Source organism: Parasteatoda tepidariorum, chromosome 6 (assembly GCF_982258835.1).
Source record: "Parasteatoda tepidariorum strain Cologne lab strain chromosome 6, Ptep-v5.0, whole genome shotgun sequence".
NCBI lineage: Eukaryota > Metazoa > Arthropoda > Arachnida > Araneae > Theridiidae > Parasteatoda > Parasteatoda tepidariorum.
In genome coordinates, this window is record NC_141760.1 from 86,389,517 (window position 1) to 86,411,411 (window position 21,895).

The 21,895-nt window shown below is 29.1% G+C and overlaps 1 protein-coding gene across 1 annotated transcript in view; it reads right to left on the bottom strand.

Annotated features, from left to right (window-relative positions):
* Positions 1-1,254: 1,254 nt before the first annotated feature.
* The window catches only part of LOC107446207 (beta-1,4-glucuronyltransferase 1-like), a 213,822-nt gene continuing 193,181 nt past the window's right edge, over positions 1,255-21,895 (bottom strand). Inside the window, exon 4 of the mRNA XM_016060800.4 lies at positions 1,255-3,189. Coding sequence (XP_015916286.2) covers positions 2,995-3,189 — 195 coding nt within the window. The 3' untranslated portion in view covers positions 1,255-2,994. The remainder of the gene's footprint in view (positions 3,190-21,895) is intronic.

Genomic DNA, 21,895 nt, shown 5'->3' on the forward strand with positions numbered 1-21,895 from the left:
AATGTTAACTTCCGATGTTAACTTCCTTAACCATTAACTTCCCAAAATGATCTAAAAACACCTAAAAATATATGAATTTTGTAAACATTTAATGTGTTTAGAAGTTACCTCACTTTGTTGTAGTACACTTACAGAACACCCTGGAACACTTACGGAACACATAAGTTTCAGAAACAAATTTTTAAGATTCAGAAACTTTTTTAAATTCTGACGTTTTTAATGACTTCAACGTTCTTAAAACTTGTTTCTTAGAAAATTATTTGTTTTAGGGGGTAGTTGAGATGAATATTTGATAAATTTCTTGAAGACTTTTGTTTTTAAATCATCTAGCAACAACATGGAAGAACTACTGAACTGTATGGTAATGACATTTCTGGTAAAAGAATACCATGATTCAGTTATTAAAAAATCAAAATATACGGTATTTATGTAATTGATTTTGTAATTTTCCCATTCATAAGGTAACGGTTTACTGAAATTTCTGGTTTTTAAAATTTTGGTTTTTATTACTACATCTTTAGTAGAAAATACAAAATTGAAAACTAAATTAAAGACATTTATGGTTTTTATGCCATTTTTAAGCTACCATGATAAATTTAGAATCATTTTTTGAAGCAAAAATGATATGGAAGTAAAGTGTTATTTACAATCAATGGCTTTATGTATTGTTTCGCAATGAAAACGCTTACTTTGCATGAAATGAAATGAAAAATATTATAATTTCTACTTATATTTAGCGGTTTTCAGTAAAAAAAAATGCCATTCATTAAAATGAAAGACTCATGTATCACCCTTGTTTGATTATAAAAATGATAGTGAGACACAACTTATTTATAAACTTTCTTTCACCTATTTATTGGAATGAATTTGCTTAATAACAAACGCAAGGAAGATTATTCATCCCCATATTAGCCCAGAATTTAAGAAATCGGGGCTTTATACTTATAAGCCATTTAAAAAACAATCAGAGAAGCATTTTTTGAAGGAAAACGTGATTTGCACATAGGTAATGAGATGCTTCTGTGTATCCTACTGCCATCTAGTAGATATTCCAGAAACCTGTAAAATACTTATTTAAAAACAACACTAAGAAACAGGTTGATATAAATAAGTCTCGTATAGAAAAAAAAATTTGTTTGTATTATCTCAAGCCATTCAATTATATTTCTCGACATAAATTACCCATAATGACATGAAAAAGTTGAAAAAATCCGACTTTCCTTTTTTGTATACGAGGCTATTTTAGATGTCTTATTTTTCGAAGTTTTATAAGATTTGTCATTAAAAAAGTTTAGCAATTTCACCTTAATTATTTTTTTTAATAAAATGGTACAAACAAATTATTGAAAACTAACCTCAATCACTACTAACCTTAAACAATTTTTACGAATATCAAAGGGGATAAAAATGTATAATGTAAAAGTTTATATTTATTTAAAAAATGAAGGGTTTATTAATCAGATCAAATTTGAGCAAATTTTGAAGAAAAGAGTTCTTATATCTTTTATATTAAAGATTTTGTTTCATAAAAAGGGAAATAAATTTATGCAAACTGCTTACTAAATGTTTCAAGAAATTTTATCAGACTTTTAAATTACCAGTCCCAGAAAATTTCGGAAATGTGCCGTTTTTATAAAATGGTAAGTTAAATTTTTAATAAATAAAAAGTCTATATTATAACCCTACTTTTTATGCAGTTTAGTTTCTTAGTTTAGTTAATTTTTTAAGTCTTAGTTTTAACAAAATTTTGATCTTGTAATTGCACAAAAACTATTGTGCTTAAATTAAACATTTACTCGTGCAATATAAAATTTAAAGAGTTATATTAATTTAGATGTATTCAATAAGAAACAGCTCGAAATGATCAGTTTTTTTTCCAGGAATATGAATTTAAAAATATTAGAAAATGCGCGATAAGACATAGATACAGTTATGTTAACTTAAAACGTCAAATGTCCACTATTTTGCAATTAATTAATAATGATATACATCAAATTAAAATTTTAAGAAACATTTTTACATTTTTTTATGCATTGTGTGTCTCATAAGTGGCTGCTGATTTTAAAAAATAAATAAAGAAACTTTTAAGGAGTAGGAAAGGTACAGTTCTTGTCTGCTTAGGAAACCAGTTATTTATTCTCAGCAACAGGTAAAATTAGTAGCTAAGTTTATTAACAGGTGGAGCTGATTGTTGGAAACATTATGAAGCAAAGTTTTCTGCTGTATATAACTGCTGACTATCCCTACTGAAATATTTCTAAGATTTTCTCTTATATGTCTTAGGACTTTTTCATGTTGTGGTAACAAACGGAGGTCATTTTGAACAATTGTTTTTCAATAATTTTTCATACTTAGAGGCGTCATCTATAGATAAAATTTGAAACTAATTTGGTAACTTGACGCAGGTAAATGAAGGGTTTCGTAAGAAAATGCACCTATTTATCTAGATAACATTCCGTTTTTTAAGGGATTTTTCAGTCTATCATTTTTCAAACACCTAGTATTTAATACTATTTTAGCGTTATTAATTAAGTGAATTTTTACTATAATTCAGCGTTGACAAACTAAAAAGTAGTAACACTATTACATTAATAACGTCGCAATATTTCATAAGTTGTTTTTACCATGTTTTATTTTCTTCTTCGTTTCAAACTATCACTCAATAACGTAAATGTATTATTCAAATTAGAAATGTTAAATAATGGACATTTTGACATTTTAGTTATTAGATAAAACTATTTAAGGGCATTTTTTAAAAACTTTCTTCGTAAAGCTTCAAATAAATATTTTTAAAAATTAATTACATTCTTCAGTTGTATTGGATGCATATTCCATTTTTGAGTTGATATAAAAGCCAAACAGCTTTTGCAAGAAAGCTATATCTTATTTTAAAATGACTTAAGTTATACATGCTTTTGAGATGAAGTCAAAGACTCATCAACAACAACTTTAATGGAAATCATTCATTTAACAATATTGTTTTTAAAACAAAATTTAGTAACATTTACGTGAAGAATCTGGATATTTTTCCTTCAATTCAAACTTGAACTGTCTAAATAATTGACGGTTTCTTTCTTGATCCACTTCTTTATCCTTATGAAAAGATGAAGGTGTTTTAAGACCTTTATGCACGATGAAAGCATTGTTGAGAACAGAAAATTTGTAGCCAGAAACATGAAGCTCACATACCTGAAAAGAAATAAAAAAAATATTTTTATAATCAAATTACTTAATTAATTTTTTTATAACTATTATAAAAAAAATAAAGATGAATTGAATTTGCGCGAAATATAAATAAAGTTAAAAAAAAAAACCTGAAAAAATTCTACCAAACAAACTATAGTTTCGGTACTGTTATAAATTATATAAATTTTTAATTATTTTTATATAAAGTGTCGTTTTTTTAAATCGCAAAATGATTGGCGAAAAGAATCTGTGGTGATTTCATCAATCACATATGAAATGTTCCTTCGCGACTTTACCAATCGCATTTACGTGTTCAGGTGTGATTATAACAATCATACTCAATCGTTATTTCAATAATCGCATTGGTATAGTTTAGCACGTGATTTTTCATAAATATTAACTTCATATTTACATAAATAGAAAAAACTTAAAAAATGCGGAATTTAGGAGTGGAAAATGCATAATAAATAATGTAAAAGATAATATTAATTATCAATTAATAGTTCACAGTGGAAATATACGAAATAAGCTAATAATATACATAAATCTCTCTCTCTGTATATATATATATATATATATATATATATATATATATATATATATATATATATATATATATATATATATATATATATATATATATATATATATAATTTTTAACACATACATTAATAAATTTTAAAAAAAAATATTTTTATCAAAACAGAGCACTATAATTACACAGAAACTTACTGTATTAATTAGAATCGATCCTATGGCTCTAAAATTGCATTTAACTTTTATATATATTTTTTAAATTGGCTTAAAAAAATCCGTTTTACCAGTGTTTAGAGTTATCTTTTTCCATAGTAAACAACCTAATAGCCTATATTAGAGTTACACAATTATTAATTTACTGTTTATTTTTTACCTTTCTCCTGAAAATCAATTAAGTAAGTAAAAAATAAAAAATAAAATTTTTCGAAGAAAATAAAAGGAATAAAAATATTTATTTTACACACTGAGTATTTGGTTTACAAACAAACAAAAATGTTTAAACAACGTTTTAAGAAGCTGCAAAGAGCTTTTATGATGGAGCGTTAATGCGTTAAGTTCCATTAGCAAAGTTCGGTTGCCCTTCAATTATTCTAATAGGACCCATTCGTTTTTAATGGGCTTATGGGAGTTAGAAAAAGAATTGAAAGCTTTTTAGTATGTGGGACTCAAGATGTTAAAAGTATTGTGGCATTGTCACATGTGGTGTCATATTAAGCACATTATGGTTGCACAGTGCTTACTTTTAAGAGCTTTTAAAGTGCAATGAAGCATTTTTATGCACAGGAAAATTTTTTTTAATGCTTTATAGATTTTATATGAGGCTTTTTTTAATGTAAATAAACCAAAAATATGCTTTAATTGATAATACTAATGAATAAAAAAATAGTAAGATAAATTTCGAAATGGAACACCACATTCATCTTTTAATTTTTGTTAAAGTTGGAAAAAGAAATAAAGCCTTTTAGTTTGACAAGACGTTAAAAATATTGTTGGATTCTGATATGTGATGTCATATTAAGCACATTACAGTTGCTTTACTCGTTGTTTTTTTGTAAGAGCACTTTCAAATACATGAAATTTGTAGAAGTTTCTAGTTTTTATTTAAAGCAATTTTAGTTGCAAACATAAAATAATTAATTATAATAACATAAAATAATTAATTATAATAACATAAAATAATTCATTATAATAACATGAAATAATTAATTATAATAACATAAAATGATTAATTATAATAACATAAAATTATTAATTATAATAACATAAAATAATTAATTATAATTACATAAAATAATTAATTATAATTACATAAAATAATTACATAAAATAAAAATATTGAGATTAATTTTTGAAAATAAGATTTAAAAAAAGGAACACCATTTTCATTTTTTAAGTGTTTATGGAAGTTGAAAAAAAGAAATAAAACCAAGAGGTTAAAATATTATAAGATTCTCCCATATGGTGTCATATTAAGCACACATGGTGTCTCCCATATAGTGTCATACTACGATTGCTTTACCGGGAACTTTCTTTTCTGAGATAACTTTGATTTGAAATACAGTAAAGTTTGTAAGGGTTTATAGATTTTATTAAGTAATTTTAGTTGTAAGCCTAAAAAACATTTTTAAATTAATAGTATTTGAACATAAATAAAAATACTGAATAATGTTAAAGTTTTTTTTAAAATAAATTTAAAAAAAACTGTCCCAATTCTTTAAATGCGTTTATGAAAGTTTGAAAAGGAAATGAAGGTTTTTAAGTCTGAGGCATTCAAGACGTGAAATGAAGCATTTTCTGAGCAGGAAAATTTTTAATTTTTGTTGTAAATATACCAAAATTATTTGTAAACTGATAACATTAGAGAATAAATAAAAATACCAAAATGTTTTTTTACATGATTTTTTTTTTTAAAAAATGGAGCCTTTTTTTATGTGTTTTTGGAAATTAGAAAAAGACTTGTAAGACTTTTCAAGACTTTTTAGCTTGAAAAATGTTAAAAATATTACGGGAAACTCCTCTCTAGTGTCATTTTTAACACATAAGGGTTGCTTTTACTCGTAGATTTCTTTTGTGGGTTTGTAAAGAAATTTAAAGGTTTGTGTAACATTTAATAACAATAGAGCATTTATTACAGTTTTTTTGACGGCATTCACCCTAATATAGGGTACTAATTGCCAACCAATGTATAAAAAAATAAACGGATCAACGTAAATAATTTTTGATCTAATGATAAGATCTTCACGTTCTAGGACTCAATCTTAATGGTTCAAGGGGGTGACCTCAAACATGCTAATTAATTAGTGCAGACGATATTTTAAATTACGAAATCAGACACAAGAAACTTATTTTGTCTGATTAAACATAACTTTTTTCCGACGAATTCGGATTTCTGACCATCAAAATATATGGAGTAGCCGCCACCTGGGAAATATGGTTCCAATAGTTTGGTCAGAAGTGCTGTCCAAACTTTGGACCCTTTAATGTTAATTTTACTTATTCCCTGTTTAACCGTATCTCGAGAGCTTTTTAAACGGACTGAAAATTTTTTGCACACAACTATAAAATTCATTTATCCTAAGATAAATCCTTGCAAAATATAACTTTTAGCGAATATTTATTATTTTTTATTAGTTTATTTAATAAAAGTCAAAACAGTTTTGAATTGCAAGGAATACAATTTTTACATCATTTTAAAGAATGTAACTTCAAACAGAAAAATGCGAATTTTGAGCGAAATCGGTCGAATAGTTCAAGAGAAATCGAATTTTTTTTTAAAAAAAAAAGACTTTTTCCAAATTTGCTTTCTCAGGAACTATTCGACCGATTTCGTTTAAATTTTGTATTTTGTCACATAAAATTGCATTCCTTAAACAGGAGTAAAACATTTTATACCTTACAATCCATTTTTTCTACTATTATTAAATAAAAAAATAATAGATATTTACTAATAGTTATATTTTGCTTAAATTATATTTGGATAAACGTCTATAAGTGTGAAAAAAACTGTTTCAATTCGCTTGAAAAGTCCTCGTGATATGTTAAAATACGCAAAAAACGAAATTAATATTAAGAGGTCCAAACTTTGATACGCTCTTCTGACTAAACTATTGTGACCATATTTCCTAGAGGATGGCTACCCCCTATACTTTGGAGAATATTAACTGGAATCCATCGATAAAAAGGTATGTTTATTCAAAAAAAGTACGGTTTATGTTTGATTTCGTAACCTAAAATATTGTCTCCACTAACTAATTAGTCATCCCTCCAACCGTTAAGATTGAGTCCTAGAACGTGAAGATCTTGTCATTAGATCAAAAGCTAGTTAGGGTGGTCCGCTTATTTTTTTGCGCACTGCACATACATCCGTGCCATTTTTATACTCCTGGAATTAAAACCATTGCATCTTATTGTGTGAGAGTAAATGTTGTCTGAACTAAACAAATGCCAAATAATTAATGTGATGAATTTTAAATGTGATCTTAGTACATTTAAATTATGAGGTAATAAGTAAAACTTTATTTTTTATATCAGATTTTATTAGCATTAAATGTTTGTAAGTGTAATATAAAATTAAAATGAATTAAATAATTTTTGAAGTCTAAAGTTAACTCTCTTGTTTCTAGGAATGTTAAATGTTTTGCTAAAAGAATAATTCTATAGTCTAGAATATGCTAGATACCAAGTGAAAATAACTTGCCTACCAAGCTAACTATATCAAGACCTGATAAAATTACTGATTTTGATCGTCACTCTGTTAAATCAATATATCTTTGTTTCTTTGTTTTTTACATTGAGAACAAGTAATCCCGTTTCCTCTTTCTTTAGAGCATATTTCTATTGCTTAGGCTAACAAGCGTTGTTCATCAATATTCAGAACGAGATAACAGTTTTCCCTCATTCAAACAAAGATATCTTTTTGCACGATTACTCATTCAGATCAAAGGATCTGATTTCTCATCCGTTCAGACAAAAAAATCTTGTTCCTCTCACGTTTAAATCAAGAAATGCTTTTTTTAATCATTTAAGCTATAAATTAATTACGCAATTTGACATTTGATGTCTTAAAAATTGAAACCGACTTCTTATACATGTATGTCTCAAATAAAACGCTACTCAGAAAAGCAAAATATTCGACAGTAACGAATCAAGCTATACTACGATACAGTTCTTTTCTTATGAAAAAAAAGAAAAACAGATTTATTTAAAAACCACACATAAATGAATAAAATTCGCGATAGCAACGCTCGAGTACGCCGTCTAGCGGGAGCCTGTAAATATCGGACATTAATTTATCACGTTTTCATTTAGTTCCATCAAAATCATTGACTGAATAAGACGCCATTTTTAGCAGCAAATAAGAAACAAAATTTCCCTAAGGAAAAGGCCGAAGAACTTGAAAAAAATCTCCAGAATATTAGTAAATCTTTCAGGAACAGAACACGCCAAACATTTGAAGAAAAATTCCTCAATAATTTTCAATTTCTATTATCAACAAACTTGCAACTGATGACTTCCGATTTCGGATACTGTTACAGATGTGTGTATTAAGGTAAAATGCATTTCTTCTGTCTTCAATTCATTACGAATTAAAGTGAAGTCAACATTGCTTTCGTCATTCCAGTGAATAAATATGAATTCAGAACATACAGAATTGTAATAGTTATAGCATATTCTTCTTCGTTATAGAATAGTATATATTTCTGTATCCATATAATTCGGAAAACAACAATAAAAAATTATCCAAGTTACTTGAAATAGTGCCATTTGTGCTGATTCTTAATTAATTTATATCGTTTTCTTGGTAAGTATTTTTTAGTTTTGAAAGAATAAGTTCAACTAGAATTCAGCTATTCTGTTTTTAGCTACATATTCAAATTCATATCAATTATAAAATATTGCTGTGTAGTATGTTATCTAAAAGTAATGAAGGGATAAACTATGTATCTATTATTTGAGAATAAAGTTTTCAAACAAGGAACTTATCATTTTGGTATTCTCCGGGAATTATAAATCAGGTAAGTGCAATGATTTTTACAATAAAAAATTTGCTTGTAAATATTTTTTTTTCATTTGATGATAGTTCTCTACAGAATGGTTTTTTACGTCTGATTAAGAACTATAAGAATAATAAAAAAAGAAACAATATGAAAGTTTTTATTTCAATGTAAAGAATTCTTAAAATCGTTTTTTTATCCTAAGAATTCTTTATTTTCCGTTTTTTAGTTTATAATTTTTTGATAAAAATTGTTCTCAAAATACTTTTTTTGAAAAATTAAATGGTATAACATTATGTGTTTATGTATACTTCTTGTATATTCCAATGTTTGAAGTAATATGATTCAGAAAAGTATGGAATAAAGATTCGGTACAGATTTGGCGGTTTTTAAGTGCCGCCAATCTACACTTAAATTTTTTGCGACAATTCCTTAAAATAAAACACTTTATTTAAAATCAAAATAGTCAATCGGATTTCGGTGGAAAATGAGCCGATATAGAGTTTAGCATAGATTCAAAACAATCATATCGCCATATGAACTCTGATAAATAAGATTCCAAATGAAATAACATTTCCAAAACGTACGTTTACCAAGATAAAGTTTCATGTTGTGGGAATTGGTACATTTTCGTTTTTTCGGTAAAATATTTCCCTCCTGAAAAAATAAAATTTCATCTTGTTTTGTTTTTGGCAAATCCCAAAGACGAATTTTCGTAGCACTAAAAATGGCGACAAAAAAGAATTGATTTTTTGTTTTTGTTTCGTCAGCATTCTTTATTTTACATTTCTTAGTTTCTAAATAATGATTTTTATTGAAACTTGAAATTTTTTGATAAAAATTGTTGTCATAGAATGTAAAGTTTAAATGGGCCTTCATGTTATATCATTAAATTTAGTAGTACTATTTCTCGGGCATTAGGTTTTAACTCTTATAAGAATATACATATTTTTTTCTGTTAATGTACAAATATTTTTCCGATGTGTTTTGGATATTCCTTCGTTAATAAAAAGAGATACCATTTTGTTTTCGTTTGCATAAGAAAGAATATCAAGCATTTTTCTTTTTTAAATTTAATTAGCCACAATAAAGAAGGAACGTTGCAATGCTACGTGCTACATTAACGACGTCTCTAGAGTAACTGAATGACAGTTCATATAGAAATCGCAGGTATTAGTCTCATACAACAACGCCCCCTATAGTTCGTTGCGATCGCGAATTAAAGTACCAGTAACGGGTTGTAAATAACCTTGCAAAAAATTATAGAAAAACTTGTAACGGGTTAGTATAATCATCAAATTCAAAAAACAAACACTATCTTCTCAAAAATCAACAACTCTCCGATGTTCCATAAAAATCTCGTGCTTTTATTTTTAATTTATTTCGTTATATTTTTGTTTCTATTATTCATGCTTTTGTTAGCCAGATATTTTTTAATATTTTTAGACTTTATAAGACAAAAGAGAAAAATAATGTCTATTGAACACAAATTACAAGAAATGCTGAATTCTTGTAAGCTGTCAATTGACGGGTTAAGCAGACTTATCAAGATTATCAATGACATAAATAAACATTTGTGGAAAAATATTCTTGATATCTTGTTGAATTTTCGTCTTTTGTTCGGCTTCAGACGTCGTGCAATCAGCTTTCCCAACAATTTTTAATTTTCTCTAAAGAAAATAGTTCGAAGGTGGCAAGGCCTGGCAATGGGGAGGTCACAGGCCACAGTCCGTTTTAAATCAGTTCACCCGGAAAAAAAATCTTCAATGAAGGCATGGTTGACTCAGATGTATAGACCTTTTTCAGCCATCTATCTGAGCACATAAATATTGCAAGAGTAATCACTCCTCCTTCGATGGCGCTATTTTCTAGTTTTTCTGAGGTTACGATTTATTTCAGACATATTGTATTTAGAGCAGTGCTTAAAATTTCATTCCTAAAGGTACTAGCTGGACGAAAGATTTTGCTCCCCACTATTTTGTATTCATAAAAAATATAAACATTTTTTTAAAATGTTAACAAATTTAGTGTAAAGAACGTTTTGATATCAGCTGCAACCGTAATAAAATGCAGATACTTAAATATCGAGGAAGTTACCATAATAATAACATTAAATTCAAAGAGGGTTGTCTTAAGGTTTTAATGTGTCCAGAAGCAATGATTTAGAAAGTGAAGTGAGCGTACTTTATTCTAAATGAAAGAAAATATCATCAGTCGATATTAAAAGACATGAGACAAACATAATCTAAGAGTAAATAGTTGAATTTAAAACTCGTGAGTACTTAAACTTGCTCACCTGCATCGAATATTTAGTCGCCAACAGAAAGCTAGCAAATAAAGATTTCGCATCCCGATTTAGAGCCTGAGAGTTTGATCAGTCATACCAACAGATCTTTACCTCACTTAGATAAAACAGATTTCGTGCTTCAATATTTCAGAACAATAGGTATGAATCTTCACATACTTAGATCTTTTTCATCGTTCACTTGGATTTTTATACCTACCCCATAAAAAAAATACACCACTTTCCTAAATTACAACATAATCCGAAAAAAATTGCCTCTACATTTTTCACAAACATTGTTTATTTAAAGGGAATCCAAATGTCTGACTCTCGTAACATTAAATTTAGAAGCAATCCTCGAAGCTATCGCATTCGAGAAAAATCAAATCGAATCGCATGAAGATATCTATGTTTTATGCATTTATGAGCTATAAAAATGCACTTGCAGAGAGAAAGATAAAGATGGTGTATCCCAACTTTTTGTAATTTTTTTCCTTCTCATTGCAACAGCTACGAAAGAAAAAAAAATGCAGGTTTTCCCAAGAGCGTTTCTTCAGCAAATGTTCAACTTACGCTTGGAGTAGATTCGAACACGGCATATACATCGATCCTCAAACTCAGACGTCAATTTTTCTTTTTTTTGCTTTTCTTAAGAACACTCTCTCTAAAAAGAAAAAAGCTTTTAAAAACAGACCTCGGTAGGTACGCTATATGAAGTGGAGAAAGAAAATAAGATTTTCGACAAAAATGGACTTGTTTATTCCAGTTGAGAGAGTTGAGGCAAAACAAAGAGAATATATTCCCTTTTCTGATTTCATCACTGCGAATTTTTCCCTCCGCTTTTTCCCTCTCCGTCTTTAAAGTTCATTCTTCGATTCTTTAAAATTTTCTTTTTGGTTCTTAAGTGCATCATGCTGCTCTTGCCTTTTTTTTTCTCTTCATCTATACATATTTATACATATAGCTGTACTTTCAGCGGAAAAAAATAAAATCCTTTTTACTCTGTCCAGAAACCATAAACCGCAGCTGCACTATATTTATTTATTTATTTATTTCCTTTAAAAAGGAAGCCCAAATGGAAGTTCAATCGTCCTGACAAGGAAAAAAAACTATACGTTGACTATATTTTTCTATGCACTTATTTTATACGAACATCTTTTTTGATATCTTCTTTTTCTTTTTTTAAATATACTTGAAAACTAGAGAAAATATTCTCCTTTTTAAAAAAAAGAAATTTGCTGCTCGAAGCTCTGTCAAAAAGCTGCTTTTTACAAATAAGTCAAAAGTCGCTTCAACAACAAAATTTTTAAGTTTTTCTACGTCAAGATTCCTGGTGGCTTTTTTTCCTTCTTATTTTTATCTTATTGAAATGTCACTCATTATAACTTCGTAGAAGACTTATATTGCAGTATTAAGAAAAATTCAGATTTTCTTCAAAGGAATATTTCAGCGCAATAATTGTCGGCTTCTTTTATTTAGTATGAAGATAAGACAACGTGGTGTTTTGGTGTTTTATAGTGAGATTAAAATGATGATTAAAATTTTTTTAACAGTTTGCAAATTAACCCTTTAACGCAGAATTTTTATTTAATTTATTTTTCATTTGTTTGCACTCATTTTCGTCAAAATAAGTGAGAAATAATATAGTCAGCATTTTAATAATTTACGGTTATAAAATACATCATGAAACACAGGTGTCTTTTTCTGCGTTAAAGGTAAAATCTTTCAAACAGTCACTTCCAAACATAAATTTTTCAAATTCGCTCTTATTTGCAGTTATTTAGACGTAAAAAAATAGTTACTTATATTGAAATTTGCTTAATTTACAAAAGAAATTATTGATAAACTTTTGAATATGAATGAAAAAAGATCACAAACTACATTTTTGGGGTTTTATATTTCAGTACAATTATAATTCCGATAATATAACACTTTTTCAGTAACTATTAGACAATTTTTATAATCAAAAAACCCCAAAACATAATTTTACTTGTGATTAGATCTTTAGAAAAAAATTTGTGTAAAAGGGACCCATCTGCGTATCTGGACTTATGTAAAAGGGACCAAAAACACCGGACCCATCTGCGTCAAATGGTTGATTAAAATTGCATCTGAGGATCTTTTAAACTGACTTAAGCACTAACGTAAGCAGTAATTGCTTTTATATTAAGATAATTTTAAACCTTTACTAAAACTATACTTTAGTTTAAATCATTTTAGTCTCTAGTACCTAGTTCAGTTTCAAACAGTGTCATGCATCTTTAAGAAAGATTTAATTGTTAAAGCATGAAACTGCCATCACTTTCTCGTTTTTATTTCTTTTGCTTGTGACAGAAAAATCTGAGTTCATACTTCGTTAAAAATTAAATCATATGACTATTACTAATTAAATTATGTACTTTCATAATTTAAACGCATGATGATATAGTTATTTTTTTATTTTGCAGTAAAAGTTTAAGTTCCAGATATTTCGAGTTAATTTCTACGCTTAGGTTTATGCTGTTAAATAAAATGCATCAAATAAAATTTTGAGTTTTTTTTAATAATATGAAAGTATGCATAAGACTGTGTAGTGTTTTCAATTCTGTTTTAAAAATGAGGATATACGTAAGAGTGCGAAAATTCACTGAAAAAACAATTAAAACAAGAAACTGTTTTTTTTTAAAAGAAAAAACTTTAAAGTAAAGTCAAAATACAAATAAGGTATCAGATGATAGCTAAGCTCTCTCCTCTGCTAGACAGTGGTATGGCAAACGCAATTAAGTCGTATAGCAGTGGTGCTATGAACTCGTTTGTGTATAAGTACTGTTTGTCTAAGATAGGTACTCTGCCAGACATTCGTCTGGAGCTGTGGCGGTGACTATGGCAACGAGGTATAATTATTTTAAGTAGGGGTGCCGGGTCCCTCCTTAGGACTGGTTTCGGCGAGAGAAAAAGATACCTCTTCATCGAAGCTACCCTCCCTCTTCTTGTTTCCATAGCTCCAGACTGCCGCAGACTTAGTGGCGGTCAGAGTACATATCTTAGACAAACAGTACCTAATTTGCTCTTAGCGTAAGGATTCTTTGAAACTTTGTAGCTTAGCCCAATCCTTGTTTATCGATCGTTAGTATGGCCATTAGCCATCATTTAGACTATTCAACAAGATGGCGGATAGTTCGAAGACTTGAGGCGAGTCAATCACAGACTACCTGTTGTAGGGACCTTGGGGTCCCTGCACTATGTGAAAACAGTTCACAGAGACAGGAACAGTGGTCCGCTGATCTGAAAAAAGGTCTCAATTCGCTGATAACACTGATTCGAGACCATTATTCGTGACTTCTAGCCAATAGAGATAAGACAGAGACGCAATTGTTGCGTAACCTGCGTAATGCAACAGGAATGTCCATTCAGAGATAAAAGTCCCCCAGAGATTTAATGCGGGTGCCCCGTTGTGTACAACCCTTTGACTGTGAACCACATAAAAAGCAGTCTATCATGATGCGGAAAACACCTGTCTTAGATAGATGATGACTGGGGACGTCGGTCATTAGTGATTAGACGTTATTCAATTTGAACAGAGGCTTAAAACGTGTTCTCATATGGAGAAAACCTGGTATCGGTTCTCTAACATTGTCGAAATGGACCATTATGGTCGAGGTGGTCGGTTGGTCTAGGCAGGTATCATAGCAGACGGGCATACCGTCCTTCATAGGCTTGTAGAGGTACTCTGACAGTATTGTGGTACGGCGACGCGCTAACCAAGTTTCATTTTTGGGAATAATAACGCCGCTCCACAGAGAGCTCAGTTGGTGGATGAATACTTGAATCCTTTCTACGACTTCAAAAGAGTTTTCATGAAAACTTTGACTACTTTGATACCCCTGCTAATTTTTCAACTAAACTTTCATAATTTATGAAATAAATTTCTAAAAAAGTTACAACATAAATTTTAAAAAGTTACATCTAAACCTTTGGAATGCCACAATATAAACCAATTTCCTATTACAATTCATTATAACTGTGTAAATGCATTTTACAAAAAAGTCAATAGTTTATTTGAAGCCGCACATTTCACATCCCATTAAAATTGTCCAAAATTTCGTTAATCGATAACAGCAATTTATTTAATTGATAGTTAAAGACGTATTTAATATCTTTGAAATATTCTAAATAATTATAACTTGACATACTACAGCTAAAAATTCAAAATATTAATTTTGTTGAAATCACTATTTATTAGTTAAATATATTGTTTATTATACATTTAAAAAAAAATCGGAAAACGTCAAAAATACTTTCAAATGCAACAATTAGTAAAAGTTTTGGAAGAAATAAATTTCAAACCATCTCCTCATTACTATTCTGGAAAACTGACTAAGAGTACATTACGACAACTCAATTGTTTATTTTAAGCCAAACGTTTCAGATCCCATTAAAACCACCAGCGGTGATTACAATTTATTTAAATCGATAACATTAAATTATACTTTAACGAGAGTCTCTAAAATAAATATTAATCCAATCGATGTGCCTTTCCGAACCTTGAGTACCATCAACGATAACAGTTTGCATAACTGAAGGTTCGTAAAATCCAATATCCTTCTCTGCTTCAAAATACGCAATATTTTTGACAGAGTCGCCTTTTCGACTTCAAAAGAGTTTTCATGGAACTAAAACCGGAAGTCCTGAACTTTGTCGATAACAGTAATCCCTGGCTTTTGTTAAAAGTCATCTGAGGGGAGTTAGTTTCGGATGACACCTCGTTAGTAAAACGTCTCGTTTTCAGTCCTTAACGAGAGACATTTTATCCTCACCACTATTGATTTCTTTTTCAGGAGAAGAACCTACAAAAAAAACTCTAGTTGGGCTATCTTTCTCAGATATTTGATATTATTTTCCTGAATTTTATGTTGAGATAACGTTCAAATAATAATTTATAACTCATAATATTTTGTAAAAAGATACATTTTAACAATGAAAAAAAAATAGGAAAACAGGATACATTTGAAATTGTTTATATTTTTTTCTGAGATTATATAGTAATTAGGATAATATAAAAATAATAAAAGGGGATATCATTATAGTAAAAAAAAGGATATCATTAAAATAATCTTTATAGCATAAAAAGTTTTGTGAATATCTACTTATGAGCATAAAAATATTTAGTTGTGCTACACAGAGAAAAAATTCTGGTAAAATTATCGTATGGTATGTTACCTTCCTGGTAAGAAAAACATAATTCTGGTTAATAAAACCAAAATATTCTATATTTTAACCCCTCATTTCTAAATTTTTCCGTTCATATGGTTACAGTTTATCAGAAATTCTGGTTTTCAAAATTGTTCTTTTTACTTTTTCAAAATTATAGTTTAAAATTTTAAATCAGTTTAGTAAAAAAATAAAAAACTGAAAAGTAAATTTATTCAAATAAATGGTTATTATACCATGCTCTAAAGCAGGGGTCCCCAACCTTTTTGTACCTAAGAGCAAATACCAGAATATCGGTCGAATGGCGGGCACCATTTATTTTTTTAAGACAAATTTATAGTTGAGAGACATAGGTAATAATACACACTACATACAATGCACAAAAAATTTAATTTTAAAAATTAATTTAACTTAATTAGTATTAATATTCTTGTGTAAAATAAATGATTACTAAGTTGCTTTTTTAAACCATACGAAGTATAAAAATTATTTATAAAATATATAAAATACAGTCAATGTGATCCTTGGCATTGCATTTCACTAGCTAGCGCTTCATAATTGGGAGAATACGGTGAAATTCCTGCTCGCAAGCAATCGTCAAGGTGTTCATCTGTAAGTCGGGATCTATATTTTGATTTTATGATATTTATTGTCGAAAGCAGTGATTCACACAAGCATGTGGAACCAAAAAACGACTTTATTTTATATGCTGCTCTTTTTAAGAATGAAATTCATTTCTGACAACTATATTCCAGAATTTCTCATCTAATACAATAGTTTTGAGGATAATGTCATTCTGAAGATCCAAAATTTCTATCTCCACTTCTCGCCTTACTTGAAGAAATTCTGAAATGTGTGTTGCTATTACGGTCACGTTTATTTGGTCGGAAAAAGGATTTACAAAATATGTAATCAAATATCTCGATGATATTAAACTGTTGAAAGCGCTTTTCAAATTGATCATGCATGGAAAATGCACAAGAGACTTCATTTTCAAATGTGATATCCACAAAACTAGCTTAGCTCTGAACGAGTTTATAGCCCCTATCATTCTTGCTATATGTTTGTCCATTCCCTTCAGCTCTAAGTTTTAATTATTCAATTTTTCCGTTATGTCCGTTATGAAAGACAAATCTGTTAGCCAAAGGGGATGTCTTAGATCTAAAAATATTTGATTTTTGACTACAAGATAATTTTTTATTTCTTCAATTAAATCTAGAAATATATCAAGTACTTTACCTTTACTGAGCTAGCGTACTTATGTATGTATTTGCATAGCATTTTATGGGAAAATAGAAAACTAAAATATTTTATCGTTGGGCACAAGCAGCGGGCGCACCTAGACTGATCTGTTGATGCGTTAGCGGAGTAGCACAGTATTGAGTGAAAGTGTTAACTCACATAAAGAAACTTGAAGATTTAAACATTTCTTTATTTCATACAGTACCATCTCGATACAGCGTACAACTGAAGATATTTAAACATAAATATATCTTAACAAAAATGTTGGTACGTCACCGGAAACAACAACACAGTGACGTGACATAGTGAAGAGACAAGACAGGAAGTCGACAAGAACACATGCTTACAACAATGCATGCTTTATATACAGATTCCATAATCATATGCACGGATGACGTCACTTACGTTATCTGAAAAGAAAATGTCTGTTGCCACCACACGACCGAAACTTAATTCTGTTAACTTAATGTATTCAGAGGAGTAACAAACCACTCCAACATACGGCCCCACGGTCGTGTGATCTATATCAGAGAAAAATATATTATTCACAACTTCTTTAAATTTATTACCCATTAATGGTTTTGTTAGGAAATCTGCTAAGTTATTCTTAGAATGAATAAAAGCTAATTCTACTAGATTTTCTTCAATAAGTTGTCGAATAAATTTATATCGAATATCTATATGTTTTGTCTTAAAGTTTTCACAATTATTTCTAGAGAAATGTATAGCAGCCTGATTATCACAAAAAACTTTTGGTACAATTTTGTCAGGCAGAATACTAAGTTCATTAATTACTCTAGAAAACCAAACTGTTTCTTTCATACTTTCACATAAGGCAACAAATTCGGATTCCATTGAGCTAAGGGCAATACATTTTTGTTTACTAGAACGCCAGCTAAAAATTACATCTCCAAATTTTATTAAATATCCACTAGTTGAATGGCGATTACTTAAACTACAGCCCCAATTAGCATCAGAAAAACAAATTAAATTTAAATTATTAGCTTTACTTAAATTAATTTTATAATCCTTAGTGTTAAATACATAATTCATTATATCAACCACGATTTTCCAATGTTCGAACGTATAACCATTAGAAAATTGAGACATCAAATTTACTGAAAAACTTATATCAGGTCTCGTACGATCAGCTAAAAAGGTTAAACAGCCGATTAATGTTCGATATGGAAATCGTTTCATTAAGTCGTTTTCAACAATATCACTTTCATTTATTTTTTCAGGAAGTTTACATCCGAGTTTTATCGGAAGACTAACATTAGACTTTGGAAGTTCTTTAAATTTTATCCTTAATTTCTCAATATACGTATTTTGATGCATTAATAAAGCACCATTGTTCATATCAAAATTTACACCTAACAAATATTTTACCTGACCTAATTCAGTTAATTCTAATTTACTTTTAATTAGTGAAATAGCATTATTAACATCAATTTGTGTTTTACCAAAAATTACAATATCATCAACATACACAATTAAAATAGTATTCTTACATTTATAAACACAATTTAACCATTTTAATTTCTCAAATTTTAAATCCTTAAATATACTATCAAGTTCAAAGTTCCAATATCGACTACTTTGATGTAGCCCGTATAAGGATTTATGCAATAAATAAACTTTACCTTCATGACCTTTAACAATATATCCTGGAGGTTGTTTAACATATACAGGTTCCGATAAATTACCATACAAGTATGCAGACTTTACATCGACTTGATAATGACACCAGTTTAACATTGATACTAATAAAATAAATAACAATTTAATAATTGAAAAGTTAACAACAGGAGAAAATGTTTCTCCATAATCAATACCTGCTCTTTGTTTAAAACCCAAAGCAACAAGTCTAGCTTTGTATTTCTTAGGTTTATTATTTTCATCACGTTTAACAGTGTAAACCCATTTAGTGCCTATCACTTTAGTGTTTTTAGGAAGATCTACTAACTCCCACACTTTGCGTTTTTCAATCATTTTGAGTTCTTCACTCATAGCAAAATCCCATTTTTCTTTATCTTTGCAAATTTGTGTATCCTCAAATGTTTTGGGAAATTCAGAAAAATGACACTCGTATTCGAAATCTTCATTTGAATTTAAATCTTCCTCACTACTTGAACTTTTAGTTACGTTATTAGGATGTTTACTTTTTGCTTTAAATGAAAATTTCTCAGGTTCAAAAGAGAGTTTGTTTTTCTCACAATACTTTTTAACATCATTTAAAGATCTAAGTCTTAGTTTACTTGAAGGAGGATAATAAAATACATCTATTCTTTTACTTTTAGTTCTTGGACATTCTTTCCTTTCCCACTTTTCGATATCAATAGGACTTAATTTATCTAACGCTGTTTTATCATTACTAGATTCATTATCGAAGTTATCTAACTCGTTTCTCAAATTTAGGTTGAATTTAACATATTCAAATGATTTATTTTTCCCAAATAAAGTTTCTACACCCTTTTTGGTTTCATCAATACTAACATGAATTGTTTCAATTACTCTCCTATCGTTCGGAATAAAAATTCTGTACCCTTTGGTACGTACAGCATATCCTACTACAATTCCAAGTTTAGCTCTAGGTTGAAGTTTATTTCGATTAATTTTGGGAATATGTACATAAGCTAGTGATCCAAAAATTTTAAAATGTCTTACTGAAGGTTTAAAACCTGACCATATTTCAATTGGACTTAAATGATTAGTTAGTTTATGCTCGCATCTGTTTTTGGTATGCACGAAAGCTAACAAAGCTTCCCCCCAAAATTTGGGTTGTAACCCACTATCATGTAACATTGCTCTTACTGCGTCCATTGCACTTCTATTAAATTTTTCTGCTATCCCGTTCATTTCTGGAGTATATACATTAGTCCTTTCGATTCTAATTCCGAGATTGCTTAAGAACTTTTCAAATTCTTTATGGCAAAACTCTAACCCGTTATCAGTTCTAACACATTTTAACTTAAGATTAGTTTCCCTTTCACACTTAGCTAAATATTTCTTAAAACATTCGAAAACTTCGGTTTTACTGTTTATAACATATACATCAACTTTACGAGAAAAATCATCAATACAAGATAAGAAATATTTGTTACCACCTAAAGAGTTTACTGGAGAAGGTCCCCATAAATCACAATGCACTCTTTCTAAACAAGTTTTAGTAGTTCTATGATAAATACGATTTCGTTTTAAAGATACCCTAGTCGATTTGGCAATTTTACAACTAGTACAATTTTCGTTTTTACTTTTACTTAAGTTTTCAATGCCTTTTACTACATTATTTTTACTCATACTTTGAATTAATGGCATATTCACATGACAGAATCGTCTGTGTACAATATCTAAATTTAATGTTGAAATTAAAGCTATATTCTTACTATCAATACTTTCGTTAAGTTTATCTTTAAATTTTGTTGGATATCCATTCAAAACATATAATTTATCTTTTCTGTTTACAGTGAACATATAATTATGAAATTTATCAAGAATTACCATTTTATTGCGGCCCCATTCAACATAGTTACCAGCAATATCAATTTTTGCTCCACTAATCAAATTACGCCTCATGTTGGGCACATATAGAACATTTTTTAAAGTAATTTCCACCTTACCTTTAATGTCCAATATAGTAAAGTCAATATCTCCAACACCAATGGCAATTGTTGAGCTATTTGTGTCACCAACTAGAACTTCTGTCGGTGTAATCTCTTTATACCAGGAGAACCATTCTCTTTCTTTACAGATGTGAGATGTAGCTGCTGTATCTACTAGAAATTCTCCTATGAATTGATTAGTATTAGACGATTCCACACACATAGATTCAAATTTTTCATTCAGGCTTGAATAGTCTTTTTCACATAAAAAAGCTTTCTTTCGACGTTGCACATTCACTTTCTTGTAGCATTTATCCTCAGTGTGACCCAATTTTTCACAGAACTTGCATACTACTGAACGACGAGGATTTGTTACTTCGAATTTCTTGTCAGGGTCCAGACTGCTTCCACTGAAGTTTTTCTTATTCTCTGCTTGTCTTTTATATTCACCCTTTCGAACTTTAGTTGAATAAGCATCATTCACAAACGTAATTTTATTTTCGTCTTTTTGTTTCAGTTCAATCCTTCCAGATTCCGTAATTAGTTGCTTAGTAATTGAATCGATCGTAAATTCTTCATCTTTTACTCTGTAAAGAATCTGTACCAAATTATCATATTCAGAAGGCAGATATCTTATCAGCTGAAAACACACTAATATTGAAGGCAATTTAAATCCAGCATCCTCAATTTGTTTATTCTTCTCCAACATTCTTTTGCTGTATATTCCGATCGTTTCTTCGTCGGGTGAAAATCTTGTGCTAAAGAAATCATCGACTAAACCAGCCAGACGAGCTCTCGACGTAGGTTCAAAGTTTACTTTCAGCGTTTCCCAAGCTGTCTTACCGTCTTCGGTATCAGCA